Source organism: Triticum dicoccoides, chromosome 3A (assembly GCF_002162155.2).
Source record: "Triticum dicoccoides isolate Atlit2015 ecotype Zavitan chromosome 3A, WEW_v2.0, whole genome shotgun sequence".
NCBI lineage: Eukaryota > Viridiplantae > Streptophyta > Magnoliopsida > Poales > Poaceae > Triticum > Triticum dicoccoides.
Window position 1 is genome coordinate 731,323,900 of NC_041384.1, and position 24,550 is coordinate 731,348,449.

General features: G+C 42.7%; 1 protein-coding gene and 1 pseudogene across 1 annotated transcript; one reads left to right on the plus strand and one right to left on the minus strand.

Moving 5' to 3' along the window:
• Window positions 1-24,550, minus strand: part of LOC119270553 — a 179,594-nt pseudogene that overhangs the window by 105,892 nt on the left and 49,152 nt on the right.
• On the plus strand, window positions 18,401-19,335 carry LOC119270554 (formin-like protein 18). Its single transcript, XM_037552559.1, has one exon. The coding sequence runs from the start codon at window positions 18,523-18,525 to the stop codon at window positions 19,069-19,071; it is 549 nt and encodes a 182-aa protein (XP_037408456.1). The 5' UTR covers window positions 18,401-18,522; the 3' UTR covers window positions 19,072-19,335.

Here is a 24,550-nt window from a genome sequence, read left to right on the forward strand (position 1 = left end):
TTAATTAGCGCGGGCCCACATGTCAGTGGCACCGGGCTGCCCAGTCAGCACGTTGACTGGGTCAACCCAGTCAACGGGCATGTGGAGCCCGCTGGCAGTGACCCATGGGTGGCCCCAGGTGTGCCACGTCGGCGGCGGCTGGCGTCTCGCTGCCGGCGACGCCTAAATGCGGCGGAGCCGCTCGGGCCGCGTCGAGATAGCGTTTTACGGCGCCGTTCGGCGCGCGGCTGGGTCCGTTCGAACAGCCACTCGACACCGCTTCGTTTGGGGATGGTGGCACGGCCGGGCTTGGCCGAATTCGGAGCCGGCAATGACCGAAGGCAGCGGTGCGTACAGGAGCTCAAAGAAAATGGTGCTACGGCGAGCTAGCGAGAAAATGGAGAGGCAGGGGAGGATCTACGAGGCGCGGTGAATGCAACCGGCACTGGCCCATGACCATTTGGTCACCGAAGAGTCGCCGGCGATGAGCTCCATGGCGCTGCGTTTGGGCACTTCGGCTACAACTAGCTAGGGCGTGCGAGGGAGAAAACGAGGAGGAGTAGGAGGTAGAGGAGCTCACCGAGCGGCACACGGAGGCCGGTGAAAGGTTTAGTAGAAGCAGTAGTTGACGGAGATGGCGGAGTTCACCGGCGATAGAGGCGAAAGGGGGCGGCTCGATCCACTCCCCGCAGTGGCTCCCGGCTCGCGCTCATGGACGGGGACGGGGTAGACGACGACGGCGAAGAAGATGGGCACGATGGCGAGGAGAACGGGGCTCGGTGGCTGCGAGGACGGGTGAGGCACGACAGTGACCGCGTCGGCCTCCTCTCCAAAACGAAGGAGAGGGAGAAGGGGAGAATGGGCGAGGAAGAGGCGCAAGTGGGGATGGGGAGAGAGGATCGAGGCGACAGGGAGGGAGGAGATCCTTATCCCCTCGTCGGCGAGGCACGGGGCGACGAGCAGGTTTGACGGCGACCACTCATGTGGGTCGATTGAACAAGAGGAAGGGGAAGACGACAGGGGAGGGGAAGTGGGCCAGCTAGGGTGGGCCGACGGCCGGCTGGGCCATTTGGCCTAGTGGGGCAGGGGCTTTCTCTCTCTCCCATCTGCTTTCCCCTTTTCTTTTCTTTTTTATAAAATCTTTTGTTTACTTAACAAAGATAGAAAGGGAATTATTTACTAAGGAAAAATATGGGAGGTATCCCATTAAATCCCTCGTGATTATAGAAAGTGCCACAAATATTTTGGAGACCAGAAGAATTCTTTTGGTATTTTTAATTATAGGATAGCATTTAAAAATGCTGAATTGGTGCTATTATAATTGCTAATGCTCATCTTTGCACAAAAGTGATGTTGTCTTCCTTAACAAATAATTGTTATGGAATTTTTTACAAATGATGAACATTTTTCCAGCAACTCTTGAGCAACTTCAAACTTCACTTGAATTTGAATTGACTGGAATTTCAAATGGGATATTGAAAAAACGTGATTAAGCACTGTTTAGAAAATGATTAGCTTAATCGTAGAGGTTTACTGTAGCATGACACTGGGGGTGTTACAAGTGACAGAAGCTTAAACCCTAGTTTATGCGTTGCTTCATAAGGGGCTGATTTGGATCCATATGTTTCAGGCTATGGTTAGGTTTACCTTGATTCCTCTTTCGTAGTTGCAGATGCTTGTGAAGGGGGTTAATCATAAGTGGGACGCATGTCCAAGGAAGGGCAGTACCCAAGTACCGGTCCACCCACATATCAAATTATCAAAGTGACGAACACAAATCATATGAGCATGATGAAAACTAGCTTGATGATAGTTCCCATGTGTCCTCGGGAGGGCCTTCCTTTATATAAGAGTTTTTCCAGGGTTGTCCTTTGCTACAAAAAGGATTGAGCCACCTTGCTCCACCTTATTTACTTTTATTACTTGTTACCCGTTACGAATTACCTTATCACAAAACTATCTGTTACCGATAATTACAGGCTTGCAGAGAATACCTTACTGAAAACTGCTTGTCATTTCCTTCTGCTCCTCGTTGGGTTCGACATTCTTACTTATCCAAAGGACTACGATAGATCCCCTATACTTTTGGGTCATCAGTATCATACTTTCCATCCAAGGCTCTTAGGATCTTCTTGATGATGAATTTGTCGGTCATCTCTTCGCTTCCTAAGCCAGCAATCTCATTTGTGATGAGAGCAAGCCTAGAGTACATCTTAGAGAATCCTTCACCATCCTTCATTTTGAACTTGTCAAGTTGACTTTGAAGCACATCCAATTTAGATTCCTTGATGGACTCGGTACCTTCATGCATATCAACGAAGGTATCGCAAATTTCCTTTGCATTCTCAAGACGGTTGATTTTGCTGAATTCTTTGGGGCACAATACGTTGAAAAGAATATCACAAGCTTGAGCGATGTATTGTAACATCTTAAATTCTTCTGTGGATGCTTCATGATCCGGTTTTCTTCCATCCTCAAAGTATTCACCTTGCAAGCCAATACGCACAATAGCCCAAACGGCGGGGTTATGACCAAGAATATGCATTTTCATCTTATGCTTCCAACTAGCAAAATTAGTACCATCAAAGTAAGGACCTCTACAGTGCTAATTTCCCTCGCTAGACGCCATATTCTACCAGGTTGTGACACCAAGGCTATGATCACCAAAGCTATAGAAATCAAGGCAAATGGACACCAAAGCTCGGATACCACTTGTAGGACGGAAAGTAGGTCTAGAAGGAGGGTGATTAGACTACCTGACCAAATAAAAAACTAACTTTTTCTCAATTTTAAGTGTTGGAAGATTTTAGCAACTAGGACAAGTCAAGCAATCAGCCTACACATGCAATTCTAAGAGTGTAGCAGCGGAAAGTAAAACATGAAGGTAAAGGGAATGGTTTGGAGAAGGCAAACGCAATGTCGACACGGTGATTTTTTGCGTGGTTCCGATAGGTGGTGCTATCGTACGTCCACGTTGATGGAGACTTCAACCCATGAAGGGTAACGGTTGTGCGAGTCCACGGAGGGCTCCACCCACGAATGGTCCAAGAAGAAGCAACCTTGTCTATCCCACCATGGCCATCGCCCACGAAGGACTTGCCTCACTCGGATAGATCTTCACAAAGTAGGCGATCTCCTTGCCCTTACAAACTTCTTAGTCAACTCCACAATCTTGTCGGAGGCTCCCAAGCGACACCTAACCAATCTAGGAGAGACCACTCTCCAAAAGGTAATAGATGGTGTGTTGATGATGAACTCCTTGCTCTTGTGCTTCAAATGATAGTCTCCCCAACACTCAACTCTCTCTCTCACACACAGATTTGGCTATGCTGGAAAGATGATTTGAGTGTAAAGCAACTTGGGGAAGGCTAGAGATCAAGATTCTTGTGGTTGGATTGGAATGTCTTGGTCTCAACACATGAGTAGGTGGTTCTCTCTCAGGAAATGAGTAGTGGAAGTGTAGGCACGTTATGATGGCTCTCTCTCAGATGGAGAAGGGGGTGGAGCGGTATATATAGCCTCCACACAAAATCCAACCGCTACACACATTTGACCCAACCTGGCTAGACAGAATAGAAGAACTCGGTGAGACCGATTTAGTTCAAAATGTGAATGTTAGGAATCTCGGTGGGACCGACTGGATCAACTCGATGTGACCAATGTGCTAGGTCTTAGGGCAAACATCAACTCGGTAGCACCGATTGCACATTTCGGTGAGACCAAAATAATTGCAACAGGCAACAGAGAGGATGTCAAGCAAACTCGGTGGCACCGATTGCACATTTCGGTGACACCGAAATAATTGCAACAGGCAACAGAGAGTTTGCAAGGCCATCTCGGTGACACCGAGATCCGTATCGGTGTGACCGAATCGTATAGGGTTTTTGGTAGTGGCTATGTCAACAGAGGGTTTTTGGCAGTGGCTATGGTTCGGTGGGGCCGAGTTTTGACTTTGAGGTTTTGGAGAAATGTGGAAATGAGAAAGTAGATGAGGGTTTTTGGAGCAATATCACTAAGGACTTTGAGCAAGTAGACCATTAAGCAACACCTCATCCCTTTTTAATAGTATTGGCTTTCCTATGGACTCAGTGTGATCTTGGATCACTCAAATAGAAATGAAGAGTATTGAGCTTTTGCAAATCTTCGTCCTTAGCATTGTGAGGGGTCCACATCTCTAGTCCATGCCATGCCAATCACTGAACTTTCTGAAATATTCAACTTGAATAGATATTAATTAGTTGCACTTTCAGGTCCAGCGCATCCCAAGGGCTGGCATGGGCTGAGGGGAGGTGCCTTGGCGTTATTTGGCTAGGTGCACCAAGTCCTCCAAAGCTCATGTGGCTAGGAAAGGGAAAAAGGGGAGTCCTAGTAGGAATAGGATTGGACTTGGAGTCCAAGTATTCTCCCCCTTGGAGCCAACTCCTATTAGGAGTGGGGCTGGACTCCCAGCCCTTCCATGCATATAAATATAGGGGAGGGGCGCAACAAGGGAGCTCAATACATTGTCCTTGGCTGCTGCCCCGTCTCTCCCTACCGTCATAGTTCTCGTCCATGTTTTTCTCGCATAGCGAAGCGCTTCCGTTGCTCCACCACCACCATCACTATCATGCCATCTTGTTGGTTGTGATCCCATCTACTTCTCCGCCTTCTCTTGATGGATCAAGGAGGAGGAGACGCCATCGAGCCGCACGTGTGCAAAACTCGGAGGTGTCGTCCGTTCGGCACTAGATTGGTTTGATGGTGATCGGTTCGCTTCCACTTTCGCTTCCACTTTTGGTCTACGAGCGTACGTAGACACACTCTTCCCTCTCGTTGCTATTCTTCTCCTAGACAGATCTTGGGTGTTCGTAGGGAACTTTTTGATTTTCATGCTTCGTAACCCAACACTTTTATCATATATAAAACACGAAAATACCTTGCTGCACTTTTTCTATTTTATTTTATTCTATCTTTGCAATTTACCTATCCACCACTACAAGATTTAAACCTTGCAAGTTTTTTTTGAATGAAAGAGGTTTCCCTACAATTTCATTAATGAAACCAAAAGCGAGCAACATAAATGAGTTCCATTAGGTTCTATCACAGGCGCATCAAAGCTACGCTAAGGACTAAGTTCTACCCTCTGCCACATGGGATTACAAAAGGGGGATGCATCGCATACATCTTTTGCCAGATAGTTATTCTCCCGCAAGTTCAGGATTACAAGCAGAACAAACACAGAAAGGAAAGGCATGTTCTTCTTTCGCTGGTTAGGCCTCTAGCGGCCGAACTCCCAGTCTCCACCCCTATGTCGCCTTGTATATCTCACTTGCCACCCGCTCGATTACTTTTGCTCCCAGCTGCAGTAGTCTTTCCTCCAGATTTTTTTCTCTGCAAAATCGACCAATCAACAATACAATTGCACATAAGTCGAATGAATATCATCAGATCTTAAATTTTTCTCAAGCTGAACATTATATCATTTCTACATTTCCAAAGAGCCAGAATATTGCAGCACGACCCACCAAAACTATTTTTTTCTCTGGTTTCTTAAAGGTTTTTAGCCACCCTCATTGAGATTGACTAGGATACGTCTAAGATCAAAAGCACATTTGATCAGGCTTCAGACCAATCTGGCCGCGAGCAATCAAAAAAATCATCTATATTTTCTTCCTTTCCATAGTATACACATTCTTTTGGTCATTTCCATCCTTTTCTGATCAAGTTTTCTTTTGTCAAAATGCTTCTTCTGACCAAAAGCCAAAATAACATTTTGATTTTTGATTGGATGTTAATATTCCACAAGAATTTGTGTGGAAATCCCACCCCATCATTGATCAGAAAGGAATATGGAGATTTAACTGAGAACTTTCTACTTTTAGTAAGCATCCACAGGGGTTGATCTTTTCCCCCATGCATCCTTACCTCCTCACTTCTTTGTTTCATACTGTTCCAAAGTTCAGTTGTTTCTCCATTCAGATTTCTCGTAAAGCTAAACCCCTGCCACCCTCTGCTCACAGCTTCTGCCACTAAAATATTGTGGTCAAAGCTGATATTATACAGCCTAGGATATAGGTATTTTAGAGGTCTAGACCCTACCCACCAGTCTTTCCAAAATCTAGTTTCATTTCCATCCCCAATCATTTTCTTAACATGATGGAAGTATATTTTTTTTGACTCCCATCAGGCTGCTCCAGAACTGAGAATCCCTGGGTTTGTTTTCCAGCCCAGACGAACATTTGTGTTGTATGTATTTGTTTTTCAAAATACTCACCCATGTTCCTGATTCAGTTTCCAATTTCCATAACCCTTTAGCTAGAAGGGCCTTGTTCATAATATCTCAGTTAATAATCCCAAGTCCCCCCTATTCTTTTGGTAGATAGCATGTTTTCAGTTGACCAGATGGTATTTCCTCTTGTTTTCATCTTCTTGCCACACAAGCCTGGCTCTAAAGAAATCAGCTTTCTTCCTCACCCCAACAAGGGGAGGATAGAAAGACATCATGAATAGTGGTATGTTGGTGAGGCATGCCTGTACAAGAGTTACTCTCCCAGCCATATTGACGAGCCTACCCTGCCAGCATGCACACCTTTTTTAGATTTTTTCTGTGACTCCCTTCTAGAATTTATTCCCCAAGCTAACATCAGCCACTTGCAATCCTAAGTATTTAATGGATATTCTTCCCACCTCACATGTAAAGGTCTCCTGGTATGTCCTAGGCTTGTTAACTGCCTCTCCAAACAAAAAGATTTCACTCTTATGAAAATTTATGTTCAATCCAGACATCTGTTCAAATGATGTCAGAATGAACTTCGGGTTTTTCGCACTATCTTTATCATCTTGTAGTAAGAAAATTGTATCATCTACATATTGTAGCATATTTACTTTATAGTTATTCAATTCAGAAAGTACCCCTTTTACAAATACTTCCTGCATAGCTTTGTCCAATATAATGGCTAAGGCATCTGCAGCAATGTCAAATAGCAAGGGTGACAGGGAATCTCCTTGTCTTAGCCCTTTAAATGTTTTAAAATATGGCCCAATTTTATCATTTACTTTAACCCCAACATGTTCTCCCACCATGGTGTGCATCACCATGTCACACCATTTATCAGGAATTTTTTTAAGTTTCATCATTTTATACACAAAGGGCCACTTGATCTTGTGATATGCTTTTTCAAAGTCCACCTTACATAGGAGGGCACTTTGTTTCTTTTTATGTATTGTATTTAAAGCCTCATGTAACACCACCACACCCTCCATTATGTATCTCCCTTTTATAAAGGCTGTTTGATTTGGGGAAATAATTGGTCTGATCACCTTGCTAAGTCTATTCATTAATACTTTAGTGATTATTTTGAAGCTCACATTAAGCAAGCAAATAGGTCTGAATTTCTGTATTTGTCTGGCATCTTTGACTTTGGGTACTTGGGTGATAATCCCATAGTTCAGCCTAGATATATCCAGTTCACTACAGTGTAAGTCATCCGGTAATCCTTTAAGCTCCCATTTTATTAAATCCCAGAAATTCTGATAAAATTCAATGGGTAAGCCATCTGGTCTAGGACTTTTATTTTTTCCATATTAAAAGCTACTTCGTGTAATTCTTGCATACTAAAAGGTTCAACCAAAGCTCTAGCTTGCTCTTCTATGATGCGAGGAGCATCTTGAATGTTTAAGTTTATAGTAGAGACTTCATATTGGCCAAATAGGTCTTTGTAAAATTTAGTGATATATTTGGTCAATTCCTCATCCCCCTCTATCTCTCTCTCATCTTGACTTAGTGAAAATATTATGTTCTTTCTCCTTCTCCCATTCACTTTGGCATGGTAGTACTTGGTATTATTATCTCCATCTTTGATCTCTCTGTCTTTGTACCTTTGCAACCACTTCATCTCCTCTTGTTTCATTAGTCTCCCCAATTGGGCCCTTAATTATTTTTGTTCAATTCTATCAGCAACAGACATTCCTATTAATTTTGTCCTCTTATGTATCTCATCCAGTTTACACATGATATTTTTTTTAGTTTCCTGCATAATGCATCTGAATTCAGGATCCATCCTCTCACTTTTTATCTAAATATTCTCAGTTTGTTTTGCCAACTCTCTATGTTGTTTCCTATTATTTGGACATTCCACACTTTATATACATATTCTTTAAATCCTTATTTAACCATCCTGGAATTTTCAAATCTAAATATTGCATTATTATTCAGTTTCTCTCCAGAGTCTACTACCAATGGTGTGTGGTTAGATAATTCTCTTTCCAAAGCTTGTAGAATAGTTAAAGGGTAATGTTCTTCCCAATCAGGACAGATGAGAACTATGTCTAACGTTTCATATGTGGGGTCACTTTCATTATTGGCCCAAGTATATTTTCTCCCACCCAGGGTTAGCTCCAATGATCAATGCCAATGGGTTTGATTTTTTCATCACTTTTTCTGATAACATTAAAATCACCTCCTATCATCATTGGCATATAGGAGTTGCTTTGATATACTCTGGACAATTCAGCTAGATATGCATTTTTGCCAGTAGTTTCAGCATCTCCAGAAACCACTATGAGATTCCATCCAAATTTGCTTTTTTGTCAAACACCAAAATTCTTATAAAATAAACCCCAATTTCCACATTGATGATATCAAAATTGTCACAATTAATCCCCACTAGAATCCCACCAGATCTCCCCCTTGGTTGGGACCATTTTCATTCAAAATTTCTCCCACCACTCAAATTGTGTAGTTCGGTTTTGGAGAAATTATCTTTAATAGTTTCCTGGATCCCAATAAAATCTAGTTTTCTATTATTTATATTTTCTCTAATAAAAATTTTCTTGTTGTCCTTTCCAATCCCTCTGACATTCCAAAACATACCTATAATTTTACTTTATTTTTATAAGTTTACCTTTTTCCCCCAAGCACACTAGCTGTCTTCCCCCAAGAGAACCCTGGTGAGTTCAAGCCAGTCTTTCTTGTCCTAGAAAAGAAGTTTTTTAGATGTGTAAAATGATCCATTTCTAGTTCAGCATTAGAATGATCTTCATGAGAACATAGTTCCTTGAGATCAACATCCCCAATGTCAATGAGGTTAGATCCATCATGATGACCTTCCTCTTCTTTCTTTTGACAAATATGTTGCAAATAGAATTCTTTTCTACATTGCTCCATCTTAGCTATGATATCTAAGTTAGTCTCAACCATATTAATAGAGCAACCTAGGTCAATTCCAATTTTGTCTGCCATAGCTAATAAGGAAACATCATGGCAATTTAGGTTATGCATCGTACCATAGTTATCTTTGGCAGCAGCTCTTTCCTTGGCCAGCTCCTTAATTTTAGCATCTTGTTTGTCTGCCAATCTCCCACATCTTCTAAGTTGTTCTTCCAATATGGTCTCACTATTTTCTGTGTCATTGTTTCCTGTTTTCACTCCCACTTTTGTACCAAAGGAGACAGACTCATGACTAGCATTATAATCCACTGCCTCATTGTAGTTGTTGGGCTCATCATCCTTTCTATCAGTGCCCATATTCTTAGATCAGCATCAGTGATGTCCTCCATTTCTTTCTCTCTTGTTTCCCACATCTCAATTTTATCAGCACAACTGTCAATCACTCCCTGTTGTTTGTTAATAAGATCCATGAGAACTTTCTTATCTTGCTCTAGCTCCATGATCTTTTTCTCCTCTTTCATTGTGAGGGCTTTCTGTCTTGCTTTGTATTCTTCGAGATCTATCACTTTTTTCATAATCATATCAAGATTAGATTCTACCTTTTTCGTTGCCTCCATCTCCAAGGTTTGCTATTTTTGTATCATTGCAATCTCCTCATTCTTCCTTTTCAGCTCCTCAAATTGTGCCAGCCCTAGGCTTCCCAGTGAGATCATCTCTTTATTTCCAATCACATTATCCTCATCTCCTTTTGTGTCTCTTTCTCATGGCTCCTTCACTATTGTCTGCATCTGTTTCATCAATCACCTGTCTCTTATGTTCTCCATACCAACCTATTTCCACCACACTCTCTAGTTCTGGTACAATCCTATAGATCATCAACTCTTTGTCAGTGATCTCAGTGTAAGATGGTATTTTTTTCATAGTCTCTTATTCCCACCTTAGCTCTGATCTTCTCTTCAGTAATTCTATTCATGTCAATTTCCACCACTGGCCCAAGAGTTGCAGCCACCTCACACATCCCAAAAAAGTGCCTAAAACATTCAGATATTTTCCCAAACTAGACCCAAATAGTGTGAAGTTTACCAACATCATGTGAGTCAAAGCTCCATCCCTTCACATTAATCACAGCACCTAATCCCAGCAGTGTAAAATCTTTGCACTTGTTTAGTTCCACCAGTCTTCCTTTGTTTGGGGATCTAACCAAAAAGGCATTTTCTCCATGTTTTTTGCATCTCCATTGCCAGTTCCAGTTGACGATATAGTGCAGTCTGTCTATCAACTGTGTTTCATTGATCTCTCCAGACACTACAGTCATTATGGCCATTGGATTTGGGTTTTCAACCTTCAGAGCTTCCTTAGTACTTTGCACTAGCAACACACCCAGTCCCCTGGCTGCATACCCCACAAACTTAGGAACTGGCTTAATCCGCTTCAACCAATTGCAGTCATCAGTAATATGGTTCTTTTTTCCACAAATCACACAATGAGTCTTTTGTCAAGTGATTCGAATCCTTGCACTTATTTCACAGCACCTTGTTCACTCTTCCAATTCCTTGCCTCCCCCCATCCTGTGCATTTCTATTTTTATACCGTTCTCTGTCATTGGCACTAAATCCTCTCTGTCCTTGTGTTCCTCCTCCACTATTCACCATCACGGTCTCTCTCCCATGTTTCCCCTGATTCCTGGGCTCTGAATTTATCTTGTTTGCTTCACTTACTCTAGAATCAGCCACCCCATGAGTCTGTCAAGTGCTAGACCCAGGTCTAAAACTGGCCTCATTACTAGGGAGGAGGTTAGCTTATGAGATTTGCGCTAACAAAGCATTGAGTGGTACTTGTTGCTGTTGTAGCAGATCTTGTCCTCCTTTTCCTTGAGATCCAACAGAATCTCCCTGGCCAGCTCTAGTCTCTTCCACTTTTCCTTTGTTCTTGTTGTTTCAAGCACTCCATCATCAACTTCTCCTCTGGCAGTTGAATCTTGTCTCATTTCTTGTCTTTCTTGAGTCCTCTAGTTCTCTCTCCCTCTAGCAAGATCTCTCCTCTCCTCCCACGGCATCTAGTTTTTGTGGTAATTCTCCCCTTCCTCTTTTCTTCTGTACTGCCATCCATCTCTCTCTCCCCTCTAATGAAACGACCACCTCCTCCACCAAATCTTCCTCCAAATCGATGCATGTCTTCTTCTGCCCCAACGACGCACTAGTAAACCCTAACTCTGGCTCCCCTCCCTCTCTGCCTTTTATATATAGTTCGAGGTTGGAATTAAGGTGGGAGAAGGAGCCTGAAAGCGTATTTTCACTCCCCGTATCCACCTCACTTGGGCCTGAATGTCCTCTAGTTGGGCTCAGATCCAGGGCCCAATTTTCCAAGGTATCATTAGGAATAATTTTTCTTACAGGTTGCTTTTTGTGATTCTACTGTCAACGACAGCATTAATCTGACAATTAGGAACAACCATGATATCAGCGTCAAAACCTATTTCAGACCAAAAGTCTGGTATATCATTTTTCCTCATCATTTTCTCTATGACCAATGTACCATCCATAATACCTCTATTATATTCAGTACTTTCCCTAATCACTTTTCCTCCCACATCTTTCGAGCTTCTCCTATTCTGTTTTTGCTCATCTACATTATCCATATCATCCATTTTCACAATTTCCTTTTTCATTTTCTTTACTATGACTAATAGTCACTTTGTTTTGGCATGCATTCAAAAAATATTTCTGAGATATGGTAATTTTACCTCTCGGATCTGATGAGGCGCCATCCTCCTCACCAGACTCCTCCCCAGCCAGCAGCCAGAAGCGGCTGGCGGCAAGGGAGAAGCCTAGTCCTCCGCCGCGAACTTGGCCGCCTCCTGAAGACACGGAGATCTGCGCGAAGAGTAGTTCTTCTCCTTCATCTTCTTCTCTCCCCCTTGCTTCTCCATCTTCTGACTTGAGCTTGCAAGTAACCGCCAAGGGGATTAACAACCCTCTTATTTCCATTGGGTGCAAGTATTTGCTTTTGTGTGTGCAAGTGCTGCTAACGAGGTTCTGTGTGGTTCTCCTACTGGATTGATAACCTTAGTTCTTGCTACCTCTTGAGCTTGCGTTGGTTTTTCCCTTGAAGATGAAAGGGTAATGCAGCAAAGTAGTGTTAGTATTTCCCTCAGTTTTGAGAACCAAGGTATCAATCTAGTAGGAGACTATGCAACAAGCCACTGAATACCTGCACAAACAAACACCAACTTGCAACCAACAAAACAAAGGGATTGTCAACCCCTTCACGGTTATTCGCAAAGTGAGATCTGATAGAGATGGATAAACAGTAAATTAATATTTTTGGTATTTTTGGTTTATGGAACGGAAAGTAAAGATTGCAAAGTAAGTAAATCGGAAACTAAAAGAGTGGATCGGAGACTTATATGATGAAAAATACACCCGGGGGATATAGGTTTCACTAGAGGCTTCTCTCAAGATAGAAATTATTACGGTGGGTGAACAAATTACTGTCGAGCAATTGATAGAAAAGCGCAAAGTTATGACGATATCTAAGGCAATGATCATGAATATAGGCATCATGTCTGTGTCAAGTAGACCGAAACAATTCTACATCTACTACTATTACAACGCACATCGACCTCTATCCAGCATGCATCTAGAGTAGTAAGTTCATAAAGAACGGAGTAACGCCTTAAGCAAGATGACATGATGTAGAGAAATTAACTCAAGCAATATGATGAAAATCCCATCTTTTTATCCTCGATGGCAACAATACAATACATGCCTTGCTGCCCCTACTGTCACTGGGAAAGGACACCGCAAGATTGAACCCAAAGCTAAGCACTTCTCCCATTGCAAGAAAAACCAATCTAGTTGGCCAAACCAAATCGATAGTTCGAAGAATCTTGCAAAGATATCAAATCATGCATATAAGAATTCAGAGGAGATTCAAATAATATTCATAGATAAGCTGATCGTAAATCCATAATTCATTGTTTCTCCGCAAACACACCGTAAATGAGTACTACATCGAATAGATCTCCAAGAACATCGAGGAGAACTTTGTATTGAGAATCAAAGAGAGAGAGAAGAAGCCATCTAGCTACTAGCTATGGACCCATGGGTCTGAATAAACGACTCACGCTTCATCGGAGAGGCAATGGTGTTGATGTAGAAGCCCTCTGTGATCGATTCCCCCTCCGGCAGGATGCCAGAAAAGGCCGCAAGATGGGATCTCACAGGTACAGAAGGTTGCGGAGGTGGAAAAGTGGTTTCATGGCTCCCCTGGATGTTTTTAGGGTATAAGAGTATATATAGGCGAAAGAATTAGGTTAGGGGAGCTACGAGGGGCCTACAAGGTCGGGGGGCGCGCCTCACCCCCGGGCACGCCCTCCACCCTTGTGGCCGCCTCGAGGCTCCTCTGACTTGTACTCCAAGTCTCCTGGGTGTCTTCTGGTCCAAGAAAAATCATGGCGAAAGTTTTATTCCGTTTGGACCCCGTTTGGTATTCCTTTGTTGTGAAACTCTAAAACAAGGAAAAAAACATAAACTAGCACTACGCTCTAGGTTAATAGGTTACTCCCAAAAATCATATATAATAGCATATCTATACCTACTAATAAAGCAAGGTGTATTTCTCCAATTTTTTCATCCGTTCAGCGTCGAAATTTATTTTTCTATCCGAGGTGGTACTAAATTTTTGTGCGTTCGTCTGTTTATTTATTTAACAACTCCAGATTTTCGTACTTGGGCCGCACACGTTGTGGCCCAGCCAAGCCTGCCTACTTATTTGCCTGCTGATGAAGCTGCAAAAACTCTATTTGACTCCCAATGCGGCAGATAGTCAGAGTTTCGCACAGGCCGCCCAAAATTGTGCCGGCCCGTTTCACTTTTCCTTCCAAATTTATTATTTACCTTATTTCGTAAGTAAAACTTTTCAAACAAAGTTTTGTTTTTTATATTTACAAAAAAAATTCAGAATTAAAATATTGTGTTCCTGTTTTTATAAATGTTTGGAAAAAAATTCTCTTTCCGTTTTTTTCGAAACTCAGGACATATTAAATAAATCCAAAATTTATTTGTTTTTTCCAAAATTTTATGGATTTAAACAAAACTCATTTAAGAAAAAATTACAAATTCAAAAAATATTCATATGTTAGTAAATTGTTCACAAATTCAAAATAATGTCCACGTTTAAAACACATTTTATAAAATTGTTCTGAATGCTCAAAACATGTTCCATTTTCAGAAGTCGGTCACTACTTCAATTTTTTTTGTATTTTCATAAAAGGTTAATGTCTTCAGAAAATGATGTCGTTTCAAATTGTGTTAATGTTTTTTTTCAAAATGGATGGAATATTAAAATCATTACTCGTAATTTAAAAAAATGTTCATTTTTCCAAGAATATTCGGCAATTCATATTTAAAAAATATTTTTATATAAATCTGACGTTGCAGTATGTTCCTAAATATTCATGCTGGCCATTGGTTAGCAGTAGGTGTTTGTTGCCATGGCTAGGAGCACGTGCTCAAGTCTTTAAGGTCATGTGCTCGATTGTTCAACCCGTCGTTTTTCTGAATTATTACCATGCCTTGCAAACAATGGTTATTTTGGTGTCTGCCAATAACTGTCCCAGACTTGATCGGTTGTGCATTCCACACACTGTTTGACGCAACTAGCGTCATATAGTAGCGCCCATGCAGCTGCCCCAAGAAAAGCAAAAATATACATATAGATTTTGTTCCGTCCATTCCACACGTAGTTCCCCATTTTTTTTGTTTATCCCCAATTGGGCTTACCACACATTTCTTTTTCTGTCACAATGACAAGTAGCAAAAAATTAAGGGCGCGAGGGGATTGAACTATGACCTTCCCTATTGTGTCGACGGACAAAGCCAACTCAGCTAGCTTGCAATTATGGAATAGTCCCACCTTGGAATTTTATACTAAATCACACCACTTTTTATATGTCTCTAAGTTATCTGGAAATAAGAAGGTTGTGTGAGAATAAGGAAGTTGTCCCGAGAATCATGTGCAGAACGAGGTACTCCACAAATTATTGTCGGAGGTAACTTGCACGTGTCAATGAAATACAATATTGCTGGTTGGCTATAGCCTATAACTAAAAAAATTGTGGGCACATGCTAATAAAAGAGAATATGTTGATTTTGCTCTAATTAATAAAAATTGTGGGCACATGAGCACAAAAATAGTTGAAGAGAATAAACCCTGATAATGAAGGGACATTCATGCCTGGTTATGAGCTAATTATGACAATCAAACAAAATTTATGCACTATAATTAATAATCCATCCAGTTACATCGTCGTAGGAGAGAATGGTCGAAGCAACCGTGCCTCGAAGATCGCCGTGTAGCAACAAAATGAGGATGCAACCACAACTCCGACTAGGTCAGAAACAATGTATATGACTATTTTAGAGTCATTCCTAGGTCTATAATTTTTGTAGCAAACTTACTTACAAATTATATTTGCAACACTGACAACAGCTCGGTTGATGGAGGAGGTAACTATAGGCGAGGCGCTAGCCAACGACACCCCGACGCGGCCGAGCACTACTACCGACTATCTCCTCCCATTATTGACGGCCGCCGCCCACATCGTTCCACTGACATAAGGTTGAACTACCACCGCCGACGATGACAGGAAGGAGGATAAGCGACAATATAAATCGGGCGATGTGTTCACATAGAGGGCATGGAAGAGTGTGTGTTCGGATGTGGGGAATGTTGAGATATTATTTTTCTCCCGTTGCAACGCACGGGCATATTTCCTAGTTAATGCATATAAAACATCCAAAACAGATAATATAATAGCATGGAATAATAAAAAATTATAGATGCGTTGGAGACGTATCAGTTCTTAACTGAGGGAAATACTTATCTCTACTCTCCTCTTCGAGGAAATCTCAACACAGATCACAAGCAGCGGGAAGAATTTCTGGCATCGTTGCCAAGGAGACATCAGCAAAACCTATCAAGTACCCTCGCACAAACTATTATCTACTTTCTCTTATTTTATTTTCCTTTGCGTCTTGTTTTCATCTCCCTTCTTCTAAAACAATTTTACGAAAAAACAAAAATATTTTTGGTTGCTCGTTTGTTTGCTTTTCCGCTATGTGTCAGGAAAACACCAAGTTGTGTGACTTTTCCAATACTAATAATATTGATTTTATTAGTTCTTCAATTGCTCCTCCCACCACTAGTGCGGAGTCATGTGATATTAATGTCGTTTTGCTATATCTTGTTACGAAAAAACAATTTTCTGGTAGTCCTAATGAAGATGTTGCATCCCATCTTAATACTTTGTTTGAACTATGTGAGATGCAAAAGAAAATAGGTGTGAATAATGATATTATTAAGTTGAAATTATTTCCGTTCTCACTACGAGATCGTGCTAAAACTTGGTTTTCATCCTTGCCTCAAAAAAATATTGATTCTTGGGATAGGTGTAAGGATACTTTTATTACCAAGTATTTTTCTCCCTCTAAGACTATTTCTCTTAGAAATCAAATCATGAATACCAAGCAACTTGAGAATGGACATGTTGCACAATCTTAGGAGAGAATGAAATTAATAATAAGAAATCGTCCCACTCGTGGTTTAAGCTTATGGATAATTATAAAAAAATTATGTGGAACTAAACTTTGTTTATAGAAATCTTCTAGACTCTGCTGCAGGTGGTACTTTTATGAAAATTACATTGGGAGAAGCTACAAAACTCCTTGATAATATTACGGCAAATTATTTTCAATGGCACACCGAAAGAGTTCCAACAGGTAAGAAGGTAAATTCTGTCAAAGAAATTAATACTTTGAGTGATAAAATTGATGCTCTCATGAAAATGGTTGCTACTAGATCATACTCATGTGCCACTATCTACTTTGATTGAGCAAAATAATGATGCTATTGATGTGAATTTTGTCTCTAGAAATAATTTGCCATAACCTATTTACCTAGTGCCGAGTGCCATGAGTAGATTTCTGGACTTCACGAAGCACTTCCCCGCCATCCCTCAGGAGTTAAAACTCAAGACCGACACCGGCTGCACCTGGAGGGTGATGGTCTGGCTGATGAACGACGGGATCACCCTTGATCAGGGTTGGGCCCCCTTCGCCAATGTTCACCACATCAAGATCAGCTACTGGTCATTTCTCAAGCAGTTGACTCCCAACACCCTAAAGGTGATCGCCTTCAACGACAAAGGCGTGGAGGTGGTGACGAAGTGCTAGACGCACGACGATGTCTTCGTCCTAAATGTCTAGATAGCTATCTTGCGTGGATTGCTTGGTGAGTTGACTAACTTAATTGGTTGTTGAATGTTGATAGTCAACTTAAAGTGTCTGTTTAAGGTTGATAGTATGTTAAACTTGTTGGTATGCTATCTATGTCTTGCTTGTCAGTGTGCTTGTAACCTGACCACCTCCACGAGGAGGTTACCAGCCGACGTGCGTTGCATGTAACGAAACAACCTAAATTATGTTTTTACCTAAACAAGCTCACAACTGAACAACATGACTTTGTTTATTTGTAACCGGGCTAAAGGATATGCAGGCAATCAAACAACATGCAGATCATTGTTTTTAAGACTATATTGACTCAACTAGGCCCAATTGGAACAAATATGCAATGCAGGCAAGCAAACACGGGCAAGTGCACATTGCCATGATTTTTTGCCACTGTGGAACACTGCGTCCGGTGCATTTTTGTCATGATTTATATTGTGGTGGTTTTTTGTTAATCAGCACACTTTTGCGGTGGCTTTACGCATTTCACTCCCTAGACGCGGCACGGTTGAGTGATTAGCGAGGTGGGTTGTGAACACCGTGGCGATCTCCCTAAACTAATCGCAAAATGCGCAAATCATTCGGCCTTTTGCCTCTCGGCGAAACTGCTCCCGGCTTGCTCCGACGTAGCGCGCTGTGCCCATGTGTAAAAAGGACCATGTGTAAAACGCCAAGGTCACTCGCGCTGGCCGGCACCGGGCGCGCGCGAGCGGTGCGCCGCCACCGCACCCGTCAGCTAGCGACAACGGCTCCAGCGGTCGGCCAACGCGCCCCACGCGCTCCGCTCCACCACCTACTGTACCGCACCAAAAGCCACCGCTTCCCTTCTCCTCTGCTCGGCGCACGCCTCCGTTCGCGTACCGACGGACGGGCGGGCGGACAGCGCAGCGCAGCGCAGCTTCCGGCCACGCCACGCGTGGGCGTGGCTTCCTACCGTCCACGGATCCGCCGTCGATCTGGAGGGCCGACAAACGCCGCCCCGCTTTCCGCTGCCCACTGGATTAAGTACCACTCCCCTCACCCCGAGACAGTCAGCTTCACAGCCTTCACTACTCACTCACTCAAGCTCCCACTCCCACTCCCATCCCCATCACCAACCCCTCCCACATGGTCATGGCTCCCCACCCACCGGTCCTCCTGCTACTGCTCCTCGCGCCGCTCCTCCTCTGCTCGCTGCTCCCCGATGCGGCGCGGGCGGCCGGCGCCGAGGACACCGGGGTGACCATCGTGCGCAAGGACGGCACGACCTGCATGCTCTGCGCCTCCTGCGGGAACCCCTGCAACCCCAACCCGGGATACAACTACCCGTCGCCACCTCCTCCGGCTCCGGTGACCCCCGCGGCGCCGGTGTACCCGCCTCCCACTTCCTACCCAGCTCCCTCCGGTGGAGGAGGCGGTGGCGGTGGCTACTTCTACCCTCCGCCCACCGGCGGGTACGGAGGAGGAGGCGGCGGCGGCGGGTCGCAAGGAGGACAAGGAGGAGGAGGTGGAGGCGGTGCGTACCCGACGCCCCCGCCGCCCAACCCGTTCCTGCCCTACTTCCCCTTCTACTACTACAGCCCGCCACCCCAGCTCAAGGGCTCGGCGCCGGCCGTCTCGTCGTCCGCCGCGGCGACGCTACTGCTGCTCGGTCTCTCCGGGCTGCTGCTGTGGTGAGGAGGACGACGGTGAGAACGCGAGGTAGATCTGCCGAGCTGACGCGCTCAGTGGATCCAATCAGCTGGCTGGCTGACTGCATCTGCACTGCAGTAATTTCGATTTTATTTATTTATTCACCGCTGTAATTTTCTCTATTTTTTGCTCCTTCCTCCTCTCTGCTTCTGTAATTTATTGTGTGCCGGTATAGAACTATATAGGAGACCGTACCAAGTGTAAACCAAGGGCGACTAATAATAAAGCACCAGTGCTGTTTTATATGGATCTGGTGATTAAGATGTCCATGCCAAAGGGAGGAAGCTGCTCATCTCTCTCTTTGATTGGTTGAGGCGTTGGCAAAACGAATGTGCATCATATGGATCCGATTATATGGCCGGGGGTCATCCTCCTTTTCTAAAAAAAATATAGATCCGATTACGATGTCATTGTTCTGCTGACATCTTTATCTCTCACCGTGCTATGCTGGCGACAGCCCTTGCGTGTGCTGGTTAAGGTTTGCGCTGTTGGATGGCAGTTCTTCAGTTCTTGGGCTGGATGTGCAGCGTAGCTTTAGAATAAGAATCTGCTGACATTGGTGAAGAAAAACTGTGAGCTGTGAATGTGAATGTGAATGATGTTTGAGATTAGTTTTTACCTTGTTCTTGCTGCAGAATACAGTTGTGCAATACTAGCATTGAACGTCATTAAAGGAAAAGAAAAAATAGTGACGATGGACTTGGTCAAACATGCATGGTGCTCCTGCTCCTGCAGTTGGGAACACCCTGAGTTGTTCAGAGTCTCTATCGCTCTCTGGTACGCAAACAAGAACCTGCCGCTACCGTGCAGGCTTTCAAAACTGAATCTTGTACAAACAAAACAACACTCGAGTTCAGAGTCTCTCTCGCGCTAACAAAGGCACGACATGATTCCGGTGAACATGTCATGGTTCCGATGACATCTCTCACCGTGATATGGTGGCGTTGGCCCGTATGTGTCGATCTTGTTTAACATGTAGTGGTCCCTATGGCATCTCTTTCTTTTTTTCTATATCAGAAATATATATTTCTCAGTTATTAAATTTCTAAAATATTTACAAAGAATTCATTTAATAATAACATAGTAAGTACTCCCTCCGTTTCTAAATATTTGTCTTTCTAGAGGTTTCAACAAGTGACTACATTCGAAGCAAAATAAGTGAATCTACACTCTAAAATATATCTATATACATCCCGTATGTGGTAACCATTTGAGATCTCTAGAAAGACAAATATTTAGGAACAGAGGGAGTATATTGGAAAGTGGGAAAATGTTCATTTACCTGAAAACGATATATTAGAAGTATTGATTTCACATTCAAAAAGTATTCAAAAATGCTCATATATATTTGTATTATATTAGCTCTTATCCGCTCCATTCCTTTCAACCTTCCTTCATGTCGAACATTACCGAAGTCAGTTACTCCTTCTTTACCGTGTTATGGGGAGTGAGCCTAGCTCATCTGGTTGGGGAAGTTGGATGTATAAATCCAACACCCAGGTTTAAATCATCACGGAGGTGAATTTAGATTCCTATTTATTCTTGAGGACCAGATTTTTCTGGTACTCACGCATTTATTAAGGACCAGGCTTGGTGTGTAACCGAGACTAAAAATCCTACGACTCATACTTAAAAGGTTGTATGCATCCCTAGTTGGTGCATAGGCCGGGGAAGTAAAATTCCCCCAATTTTAAGAGGCTTCGGTTTTATTCCGCCAGACTGGGTCGTAGGATCCCCATCGTGGACGTGAGTCATCTTCACCCCTCCCGATCTCCTCGGCTTCATCCTACACATCGATGGCGGCGGATCTCGGCGGTGTGGGATAGTGGAGACTCGGCATCCGATGGGTGGAGATGGACTCCCATAGGAGGATGATGTTGTATGGCGTCGTGGTGGCGTGGCAGAGAGGCCTGGCAAGGTCAATGCATCAGTATCTGATGTGAGGATGGGTCGATGGATGAAGGAGGTGACGGCTGATGATCCACAAGTATAGGGGATCAATCGTAGTCCTTTTGATAAGTAAGAGTGTCGAACCCAACGAGGAGCAGAATGAAATGACAAGCGGTTTCCAGCAAGGTAATTTCTGCAAGCACTGAAATTATGGTAACAAGTTGTTTGTTAGCAAGATAATTTGTAACAAGTAATGGGTAGCAATAGTAACAATTGGTGCTGAAAGGTAGCCCAATCCTTTTTTGGCAAAGGACAGTACGGAGCGGTCTCTTATAATAAGCAAAGTATTCTTGAGGACACACGGGAATTTCATCTAGTAACTTTCATCATGTTGGTTTCATTCAAGTTCGCTACTTTAAGAATTTGATATGTGGGTGGACCGGTGCTTGGGTGCTATTCTTACTTGAACAAGCCTCCCACTTATGATTAACCCCTCTCGCAAGCATCCACATGGGCCCCCTCCACTTATTCTTGCACCCACACACTCCGTCTTTCTCCAAAAAAAATCCTCCACCAACTCATCTTGCTGCCATTTTCGATCTCCTTGCTCAAAGCTCCATTCACAAAACTGCTTTGGGGGATTGTTCTTCGAGAAAGAAAATGATGAAGAGATTGTTGAGGGGCTCTTTGAGCCGAAGCTCAAAGGATAAGCAAAGTGAAGAGAATAAGAAGCCCAAATACAATCTCCCTCGCACTGCGGAAGTTTGGCCGTGCGAATGGCCTTGTGATGAGTTCTTGAGAGCAGTCGGTATATATGAGGAATTTTATTATGTGGCTGAGAATGCAGGCCTCGTCGACTTCCACCGCGACCAGCGCGAACAGTATCTCCTCCTCACTAATTTTTTTGTGCAAAATTTTTACTTTCATGCTAATAAATCACCACCTTCGATGCAATTTCACTTATATGATGAGGTTAAGGAGATGTCACTATATGAGTTTTGTCGGGTCTGTAAGATACCCTTTGCGAGCAGCATAGAGGAACCACATCGTAATGATGTGGAGGGATTTATTGATATGATTGCTGTAGGGGAAACGAGGAAAGTTTCCGATGCAAGGATTACTAGCATACATTTTCCTGTTCTACATTACTTTGCAATATTTGCTAGTAGATGCTTAATTGGTCATGGGAACAGTGAAACCTTAGTGCCCCTGATATTGTTATTTTGCGCCATGCCTTGTTTCGTGATACCACTTTCAGTTTAGGAGCTATTGTTGCTAAACGGTTAAATCTGAACCACACAAAGGGTCCCATCTTTGGACGCATCTTTGCTTCGTGCCTTGCTGCACACTTTAACATACCTATTAGGCATTATGAGAAAGAGGAAAAGTTGCTGCCTCCTATTTTTCTAGATTATAAGAGTATGGTAGCACATGATTTTATTGTTAAGGATAAGAAGAAGATGCTTAAGTATAGATTGATATTTGATAAAAACTACTATGAGATTATTACCTTTCCTTCTCCCTCTTTTTTTAACATATTTTCAGGCACGTACCTCGTGTTGCCGGAAGCCGTTCATGCATACTGGAGCCTGACATCAGCTCCAGAGTCGGAGCCACCACTTGATCGTTACCGCCAGTCTGTTTATCAATGGGACCCGGAGGAGATTGCCAACCAGTGGCACCGAGAGGACACTCCTCCGTACACCAGAGAGGCCAGTTTTGAGCCGTGGCCATAGACCAACTTAAGCCAAAAGCCTATGCTTGGGGGGAGTATGTATTCCTCATCGACATTACATTCATGTTCACACATTCGCGCCAGTTGTCGGTGCTCATACTTTTTCATTGTACAAACCATGATAGTTTATTTTATTTTCCAGCATTCTTCTTGTGTGTTTGAAAAACCTTCAGAAAAACCGAAAAAAATTAGTTGTAGCTTTTTAGCTAGTTTACTTTCCATGCATGTAGTAGTAATTAAAAGAAAACCCAAAAAGATTTCTCGTTCTTCTTTTCCTTGTTGGGAGCTTTCCCGTGTAAATAGTTTTATTTCTTTTATTTGGGGGTCGAGAGGAGAAGACCATGATGAAAATGTTGAGTGGCTCCCATATGCATTATTGTTGATCTGACAAAGAGACCATATTACCTTGTCTTCTCCCATGTATTAAATGCCTGCAGATTGCAGCTTAGTCCAATGCACTTGCACTATTATTATTATCCACACCGTTCGGTCGTGCAAGTGAAAGGAAATAATGACGATATATGATGGATTGATTTAGATGAGAAAAACTGGTATGAACTCGACCTCTCTTGTTTTTGTAAATATGATTAGTTCATCATTCCTGATTCAGCCTATTATGAATGAAACATGTTTGCAATGACAATTAGATATTATAGTTGCTCATGCCATTCTTAATTAGCTAGGAGTTTATAATGGTTTACCTTGCGTGCCAACATGCTATTAAAATGGTTGTGATGTGGTATGATAGGGTGGTATCCTCCTTTGAACGATTCGAGTGGCTTGACTTGGCACATGTTCACGCATGTAGTTGAAACGAAAACAACATAGCCTCCATGATATTTATGTTCATGGTGAATTATATCCTACTCATGATTGCATTCAGTGTTGATTAATTTTAATGCATGTTCATGACTGTTGTTGCTCTCTAGCTGGTCGCTTCCCAGTCTCTTTCTAGCCTTCACTTGTCCTAAGCGGGAATACTGCTTGTGCATCCACTTCCATCAACCTCAAAAGTTATTCCATATGAGTCCACCATACCTTCCTATATGCGGTATCTACCTGCCATTCCAAGTAAATTTGTATGTGCCAAAAGTCTAAACCTTCAAATAAAATTATGTTTTGTATGCTCAAGTAGCTCATGTATCAACTAGGGTTGTCTATATCTTCCATGCTAGGCGGGTTATTCTCAAGAGAAGTGGACTCTGCTCCTCATTCACGAGAAAATATGGCTGGTAACCGGGATGCCCAGTCCCATGCTTAAATTAAAATAATTGCAAACAAAACTCCCCCAGGATTGTTGTTAGTTGGAGGCACCCGTTGTTTCGGACAAGCCATGGATTGATGTTTGTTGGTGGTAGGGGGAGTATAAACTTTACCATTCTGTTTGGGAACTGCCTATAATGTGTGTAGCAATGGAAGATATCGAGATCACTTGGTTGTTATGTTGACAATGAAAGTATACCACTCAAAATATTATTCATCTCTATTTCAAAATCGAGCTCTGGCACCTCTACAAATCCCTGCTTCCCTCTGAGAAGAGCCTATCTATTTACTGTTATGTTGAGTCATCATCCTCTTATTAAAAATCACTAGTTGGAGCACCGCTGTCATTTGCATGCATTACTATTAGTTTACATTGAGTATGACTGTGACTGGATCTCTTTTACCATGAATTACAATGTTTAGTCAGTCCTTGATCTACAAAGGTGCTCTGCATTTATGTTTTGTGGTCTCAGAAAGGGCTAGCGCGCTACCACCTTGTTATATCATATTATTATTGTTTTGAGAAAGTGTTGTCATCCGAGATTTACTATTATTGCTCGCTAGTTGATTATTCCA

Coding starts and splice junctions, on each gene's coding strand:
- LOC119270554 (XM_037552559.1), top strand. CDS start 18,523: ATGGTCATGGCTCCCCACCCACCGGTCCTCCTGCTACTGCTCCTCGCG.